Here is an 8,701-nt window from a genome sequence, read left to right on the forward strand (position 1 = left end):
ATGGGGAACATGGTTGTCTTCTTATGGAATTTTCTTTAAGAAGAAGAAGAACTGGTTTCAGAAATCAGAATGGCAGCCCACATGGCACCCAGCTAAGGCTTTTGTAATGTATTGACTCCTGATTAAAGCTGAAACTTGATTCTTTCTCTTTCTCTTCTTTGCTCATTCCACCATTAGCTCTTCACTGAATGAAGCACACACATCGTCTACTATATCCTGCGACAGCCCTCTAGCCCCACAGGAAGAAGAAGAAGAAAAACAAGAAGAAGAAAAAGCACCAGAACTAAAGCCAGACTGCTAGGATTGTTAGAGAGGTGTGTGAGAGAGAGCATGTTTGTGTGCATGCATGGTGGTGCCGGGGAGTTCTGGTCACAAATTGGTGCTTCCCTCTCCTTCAGCCCTACTGCAATATGCCATTATCTTCCATTCTCTTCAGCCCACAGCAGAACCCAGAAACTGTAACACTGAAGAGACTTTCTGCAGCCAGGATTGAGTAGAAGTTTATATGGCTCCTCACGCTTCATAACTGAGACCATTTTCGTTCCATTGCCTAATGCAGAATTCATTCTCCATTCATACTTGTCTCTGCTAACCAAGATCATCATGATGAGAAATGTCACTCTTTGCTTGACAGCTTCACTACCTTATTCCTGGAGCGGAATGAACCTTCGTATAAGACTAATCTCTCCACAATAAGGCATGTTCCCCTTGTATCAAGCCAGAGAAAAAACCGCAGTGGTTCTCTTGAGGAGTGCCTTTACTCTAATTGTTTCACTTTCTATTTTTGCAAGCTTATTTTTGAGGCCAGCAACTGTTCAATGAATTCTCTAATCAATGGATTATTAAATTACACCTTTTAAAACTTATCCTGAAAGTGTGGATGGGGTATGAATGTATGTATGTATGGACAGTTTTTTTGTTTTTGCTTTGCTAGCAAAGGAGACACCGAGAAGTGATCTGCCCACAGTTTTATCCAATTTACAGACATTACATGGATTCTCTGTTCAGGGCAGTATTATGATGATGACCAACAGAAGAGCAATATCAGGCATTTCACTCGGGTTGTGCTCTTCATTGCCTGGGTTCTCCACTGCTTTTGCTGAGTAGTTCCAGGATCACGAGAATGATGGTACAGATACAGGTACCGTGGATTACAGGTACTAATAGATCTCAAGGATCAGAGATTGTCTAGACTAGACCTAAAGCCACAACTTTATCGCCCAAGGACATACTGAGCAAATGGAGACCATCAACTAATGACTCAGCTGTGGCAACAGCAGGACAGTCCACGGCTACATTTCTCTGCATTCTGCATTTTATCAAATTTCTCATTTTAAAAGAAAGAAGTGGGTCTTTCTGAGGCCAGTAGGAGGATGCTAGTGTACCTTGCGAGGAAAGGCAAACTGCACTATATTTGTTTTACCTTGGAGGTCAATTGATAGCCATTGTCATTGGTCTGTCCCATTCTGCCTCTAAGGGGAAAGGATTGTTGGCAGGTTCTTTCAGGAAAATGCAGGTTGTGCATATGGCAGCCTTTGCCAACCTGATGCCCTCCAAATGCTTTGGACTACAACTCTGTTGCACCCGAAGGGGCAATGGTTCTTTTTGGATTCAGAACACAATGGGGTGAAGGCTGAAGATTTTATTAAACAGCTCAAAGAAAACCACAAAGCATTGCCATTTTCATACATCCATGATGCTGTTGGAGAGCCCCTCAACAGACAATGGGCATGACCTGGAGCTTGACCAGTATACAGCACTTTCCAGGTAGCCTAGTATAGAGGTTCTGACTAACAAACATGTTCTTGGGGGTATATATACACAGCTAGAATTTGGGTGATACATCTGTTTTCCACCAGAGCAAAAGACTAACTAATACTTGGCAGGAAGTCAACATAGATCACTTCCAGAGCTAGCTAATGCTCCCTATAGCAGGTGTCAGGATGATATCCCTGTGAAAGCTTATCTAGAAGGTCATGTTTCCCACACAGTGCTGTCTCAGCATGATGAACTGTGAGAAACTACTAGTTTGTGGAATAAACATAATTAACCACCTAAAGGCCCAGATCCACAGGATTTTTAAACATTATCTGGGCATGAGAGGAGCAATTGCTGGGCACCACCCAAATCTCCTTGAGATAATAATTGTCTTCTGCAGTTTGGCAGTAGAAACTCCCATCAGCCGCAGTTCGCATATGCTGGCTAGAGTTGATGGAAGTTAGTCCCAAACAAGTGGAGGGCACCAGGTCGCCAAAGCCTACCATATGGCATAGCCTGCATCTCATATCAGACTTATATAGAGAACCTTCACGTTTCTTGTTTTAAGCACAAAGCATTGGGAGATGATGAGGATAGGTAGAGGAGATTCTACTCCAAAGATGAGCAGTAGATGGTAGGTGAGGTTCTCAATATATTCTATTTAAGAGAATCTTGAAAAATTCCTGCCAGTGTGCCTCAGAGCTAATCTACATTTTAGACAGAATGAGCTAGCAGAGTTCTTTCCCATGCTACTTCAAATTACAGGTGGGGGGCAGCACACTTTGAATATTCTCCCTTGTAAAAAAGAAAATCACTATGTGTAGCACAGCAGAGCTGTGTAGCCTTCTTTTTGGAGTGCTGGCCTATTACATGCAAAGAGCTTCAAAAATATGGTTTCTCACTGTGGTCATGAACTGTCAAATTTGGTTCTCATTCATCAAAATCTGTAGATCAACTCCAAACTTGCCTGGGGCCAGAAATGCCCCAGTAGGAAAACTGCTTTTTTCTCAAAGCCTTCCTTAACAGAAGCAATTCCTGGCAGAGTTGACTCTAATGTCTCCTCCAATTCACTAAATATGCATTCTGGGTGGTGTTAACAAAATGTTGTTTATTTTGTTTTGTACCATATCTTTCACTGCCTTCCATAGATATAGATGGGGGAGGGGGTGGTGAGTCAAGTTAGGGATTTTTTAGAAAGAAAGAAAGAAAGAAAGAAAGAAAGAAAGAAAGAAAGAAAGAAAGAAAGAAAGAAGGCTTTTCAGTACATTTACTATAATGGTGACTTTTTTTAAAAGGCATTAGTACCTACTACTACCCCACTCCCAATGTTGTATTTGCTAATTTTCTGTCCATTTTCTTGTTATACATTTAGATTTAAGTACTAGTAATTGAAGCAGGGGGTGTTTTCAAAATAATGTGCCACTTAAAAGGATTAGTGTTATGGCAGCGAGAAAGTATATTCCATAAATCATGGGCAGTGCCAGGTTTATCTCTTTCCAACTGAAAGACACATCCTTTTCAATCAGTCTTTGAATTACACTCATAATTCAAAGTAGCTACCTACTAGATGATATTGCTGCCTGTAGAAATGACCTATTGGCATTCTACTTTAGGACATTAATATGATGGAAATATCTCTGGGTGGGGATGGGTAAGACCACTACGGCGTAGCTTCTTTTAAAGTGCTATGTAGTATAGTAACTACACCATGTTCATATATTACCATAGCATGGACAATGCTTTATCCCAGCTGGCTTAAACAGTATTAGCCCAATGGGCTTAGTACTTTTCCATGGTCAGAGACCTGTAGCCCAGTGGCAACAGCACACGATGCTTTCCATGCAGACGGTCTCCCTGGCATTGGCCAAGACATTTACTGAGATCCTGGAGAGCTATTGCCAGTCAGTTTAGTCTGCCATGGTGTCAGGCACCTTCCTATGCTCTGTGATGGGATTTTGGTGTGACCTGAAATACAAGCCAGCATTTTAAAGAGCACAGTAACCATATATAATTATATAGCTCAGTGGGCTATAGTTGTAACTGGGCAGATATGCTCTGCTACGCCTAAGGTTCCTTGACAAGGATGAACAAACTGATTTGCCTTCTGTTCCACTAAGCTGAATAATTTTTCCGTTTTGCATCTTGGTGAGGTGAGTTTAACAGTGTTGCTGCAAGCGAAAATGACTCCAGCCGAGGCCAGTGGAGCAGCCAAATGAAGTCACTGGACATTTCCATTCCACTGTTTCAGACTGCTGGGTACCATGTTTTTCCCCCAAACACTGCAATTCATTTGTACCTGCTGGGTCCCAGTCACCAGGTGGCACCAGCTGCAATGGGTTCTAGGTAATAAAACTTTCACACTAATATAAGACACCTGAGCTTTGTGCATTAGACCCCTGACATTGGCAAGACTAGAGTGAGGGGCAAAGAGGAGGTACTTAACCAAAGAACTCTTCTGTTTCCACAACTTTTATGGCCATGGTTTGGCCTATGAGTCTCCCTCCTCCAGGGGTCCATTGCTGTTTTGTATTTTTGCATTACTGTCATTTGGGTTTGCTTGGCTTTATTTTATATTTTTAGAATATTGGCTAACCAAATCCCTGACTGAAACATGCTAAATTTTAGAAATGCCTCAAATCCATTTTTGCAATCTTGGTCTCATTTCTGGTCTAGCATATTAGTATAGTCTCTGTAATATTTTAATCTACAGCTGTTTCACTGTTATCAGTTCAAATATAAGCACCTTTCTCCAGCCACCCACTACTGCTATGTAGCCAGAATGTACCAGAGGAATATTGTCACATTACAAAATTATGTTTTTTATATATATTTTCTGCGCTTTGAAATGCTTATGAGATTGATATGTATACAGTTTTTTTGTCTCTGCCTTTCCATTTCTGTTTGACTGTGTTGTTTTTATTAAGTGAGGGATGTAGAGAATGGCAGAGTTTTACTTTCTGTTGCTGTTGTGTGATCCATATTATGGTGGACTTTAGTTGCCTTTAGTATGGTGGACAATGAGTTGCCTTGTCTACTTTTCCAAGGGCCAACATGTCCTTCGTAGATCGAAAGACAGGATATAGAAGTGCAATTAAACAATGTTATTAAGTTGGCCAATATTGGCATTTAAGCTCCCTTCTTCATAGTCTCACCAGCTTTCTGAAATAAGCAGCCCATTCAAAAACAGTTTGGAAACCAGTAAACACTAAATTGAGTTCCGTTTGATTTGTAAAGCATTGCACATATTCCAAGCAAAAGGGAATCTTTCTTAGATTACTTTCTTTACAGACACTCATAATGCAAATCTTATTGACAATTATTATAGGCAGTTATTATATGGTCAGTGTTAAGATAATCTGAACATTTCTAAAAGGGTCAGTTCCATGTTATGTTTCTTCTGTTAATTTAAAGAATCTGAGACAAAATGGCCAAGATTGCCACTGATTCTGATGAATCAGATAGAAGAACTTGGCCATTTGTGTGTATCAAACTTGGATTTAATAATCTTTTGACATCTACAAAAACATCCACTTTATTCTTGTTTTGTTACATGTATCTTAAAGTAACGAATAGGGGAAAAATAACATTAGAAATGAATCACAACGTATCTCTTCCTCTTCATCCATCAAATTTTCTCTTTGTGGAGGAAGTTGTTTCACTTTCCAGGCACCTTTTTGGCATTTCCAATCCTTGTCTCTGGGCAGAGCCATAGAGACTCTTTCTTATAGCAACTGACAGCAGTCTCTGAATGGGAAGCAAAATCCATTTCTTGTCTTTTTAATCCTTTGTACACCATCATGGGAGTGAAAGACAGAAAGGTGTCTTGAACTAAGGTACCAAAGATTTAATGTTATCCTAGGTTTACAAATGTATGTTAAGACTCTTATTAAGCCACATTTATACCAGTGAAATATTATTTTTTATGCTGTAAACTTGTCATATGTGTTTTCTAAAAAGATTTTTAAAATTAAAAGAGCTTCTTTTTAAAAACCCTGGGGCTTCTCTGTGATCTTACTACAGCCTACATTTCTTAGAAAACATGGGGGGGGGGGTTGAGGAGGTTTCTCCTGAATTTCTTAGCAAATGAATTAACAGCATTGAGAGGAAGAATGTTAATATGCTTAGGTGCCACAAGACTCTTTGTTGAACATGGTTAATATAACTCCAGAGCTTAGAGAGAGCTTATCTGCAGTAGCAAGGAAAGAGTGTACATGACAGAGAGAAAGAAGACTTATATAGCAAAAATGATATGCCAATGGAGACGGAGTCTGTGAACAGATGAAGACTCAGTGGGCTGTATGAAAAAAAGGTAAGTGGAAAGAAGAGCTTACAGGTGCTGTCTAGGTGTGTAAGAAGGCATACAAGCAGGTCTGCCAACAGCAGAGACCTGGTCTGTTGTTGGTATGCACCTCTGAGAGGTGTGAGCCAAGACTCTGAGGGCTCCTCCAATATCTGGAATCCTACCAATTAATTTACCAGGCCCTATCTTGCCTATAGCAGTGCATTAAAGTAGTGTCCAATGAAAATGCTTCACCTGAGAGAACATACAAGCCTTGCTCTAGCATAAATCAACACCGGAGGCTAGCCTAAAAATGTTTCTTCCATCCAACGTCTCTGAACTTTGAGAGCTCTTCTCCACTTCCATGGGGGAAACTAAATGCAAAATGTGTGTTCATCATCAGGGATGATTATCATGTACATTCATTTGTTTGCAGCTTCCCAGAGCATGTGAACTCATGGAACTTTGAAGTGTCAGGCATAGCTCTAATGGCTTTAGCCCAAACGTAGCAGAGTTTTCCTGCACAGCGAAGAAGCTAGTTGAGGTGGAAATGACTAGTCAGCTAGACTCAGAATAACTATTTACAGGATTTATTAAAAGGAAAAAATAAAACCAGCAGAGTTTCTGCATACAAAACAAAGCAAAATAAATCCTTTCTTTCTCTCTCTCTCTTAACCATGCACAGCACTCCTACTCCTAACACACCCCTAACACACCAAACTGTGCTAGCAATCCCTAGATAACAGAGTTGAGTGCTGGTCGTTAACCAATCAGAGTAAGTAGTTTCTAGGTCAAGCTGACCTTGGCTTTCTGCCAAGAGTAAATTGACACGGCCTTGAGTTAATTGTGTGAAGCCAGAATCTGTAAGTTTCCCATGAGAACCAATTAACAGAAACTGAACACCCCCTCACAGATTCTGCTGGACAATTAACATCAAATACACCTATGTAGGAGATTATTTTTCCAGCAAACCTAAACCCTTGCACATTCGCTTGTTCTTTACCTTTGCCAATGGTTTAGTTAACACATCTGCTACATTTTCTTCACTTGATACATAAGTACAGGTGATTACATTGTCTTGTACACAGCAACGCACATTTTGGTATTTTACAGAGATATGTTTGGAACGCGATTTGAAACCCTCTGTTTTACTTAAGGTTATACAAGCTTGATTATCAATGTAAACTTGTACTGGTTCTCCACAATTTACATTTAAATCTGTTAACAAATGCTTGAAATAAATCACCTCGTTGCACAATTCACTCAACGCGGCGTACTCTGATTCCGTTGATGACACACTTACAACGTCTTGCTTGCGTGACCGCCAGCTGATTAAAGCTCCACCGACCATTATGACTAGTCCTGTGACAGATTTTCTATCCGGCAAATTTCCCCAATCACTATCACAGTAGCAACTCAACATTTCATCCTCTGAAGAATTTAATTGTAACATATAGCCAATTGTCTGTTTGAGGTATCTCAGAACTTGTTTTACCCCTTTCCAGGCATTTAGTGTGGGTTTTGAGACCAATCTACTTAATATGCCTACTGCATAGCTAATATCAGGTCTGGACCACTGTGCTAGATACAATAAACTTCCAATTACAGAATGATATACATCAGGATGTTCAAATTCAGGACTCTCATCTGTATGAAGTGTTTTTATGAAACCTGGATCCATAGGCACCACTGCCCCTTTGCAATCCTGCATCCTGTATGTAGTCAGTAGTTGTTTAACTTTGTTCTGCTGACTAATTAGGCAGCTGCCATCTTGGGCCCAGCACACTTCCAACCCTAGATATGTCCTAACCGGGCCTAAGTCCTTCATTTTGAACTTACTGGACAATTGCTTGGCAAACCTTTTAGTTTGTTTATCTGTTTTGCAAGCATACAATACATCATCTACATAAATCAGACAAAACTCTTGATCACTGCCTGTACCACGTACATAAACACAATTGTCAGCTGTACTCTGCTTGAAACCAAATGACACTAAGGCCTCATGGAAACATTTGTTCCAAGATCTTGCAGCCTGTCTGAGACCATATAGAGCTTTGTTTAATTTCAATACTCTATTGGAACCTGTCTCATAACCAGGCGGTTCGGCTAAATACAGGTCTTCTGATATTGATGCATGTAAATATGCAGTCTGGATATCAAAATGGTTTAACAGGAGTTTTCTCTTTGCTCCAAGCGTTAGAATCAGCCTTACACTGTCCCCCTTAGCAGTAGGGGAAAAAGTCTCGTCATAATCTTTTCCAGGCCTCTGAGAGTATCCTTGAGCCACTAAACGAGCTTTGTATTTGTACTCTCCTGTCACCAGAGGTTTAAGTTTGTACACCCACCTGCAGCCTACAATCTTTGCCCCCTCAGGCGCTGCTACTGGTGTAAAAACCTTGTGCTCATTCAGAGAGGACATCTCTTCCTCCATTGCCTGCTTCCAGAGCTCTGCCTCCTCTTTTGGTAACTTTAACACCTCCTGAAAACTCTTGGGCTCTGCAATTACACTAAACACATTTGCAGTATCTGGAGAAAAACGCACCGGAGGCACTCCTTTGTTTTGTCTTTTAGATCTTCTGGGAGAAAATTTTTCTTCTGACCCACTTTCCTCCTCAGAACTACGACCTCTCTTTTGTTGCTTAGCAACTGGTCTCTGGCTAATTC

At 40.5% G+C, this 8,701-nt stretch overlaps 1 protein-coding gene across 2 annotated transcripts in view; it reads left to right on the plus strand.

Annotated features, from left to right (window-relative positions):
- The window catches only part of PDGFRB (platelet derived growth factor receptor beta), a 73,703-nt gene extending 67,955 nt beyond the window's left edge, over positions 1-5,748 (plus strand). For both annotated transcript variants that reach the window (XM_083594582.1, XM_083594581.1), the window contains exon 23: positions 178-5,748. In XM_083594582.1, the coding sequence (XP_083450708.1) occupies positions 178-301 (124 nt within the window). In that variant the 3' untranslated portion in view covers positions 302-5,748. The remainder of the gene's footprint in view (positions 1-177) is intronic.
- The last annotated feature ends 2,953 nt before the right edge of the window (positions 5,749-8,701 follow it).

This window comes from Podarcis filfolensis (assembly GCF_964270895.1).
Source record: "Podarcis filfolensis genome assembly, chromosome: 2".
NCBI classification, from domain to species: domain Eukaryota; kingdom Metazoa; phylum Chordata; class Lepidosauria; order Squamata; family Lacertidae; genus Podarcis; species Podarcis filfolensis.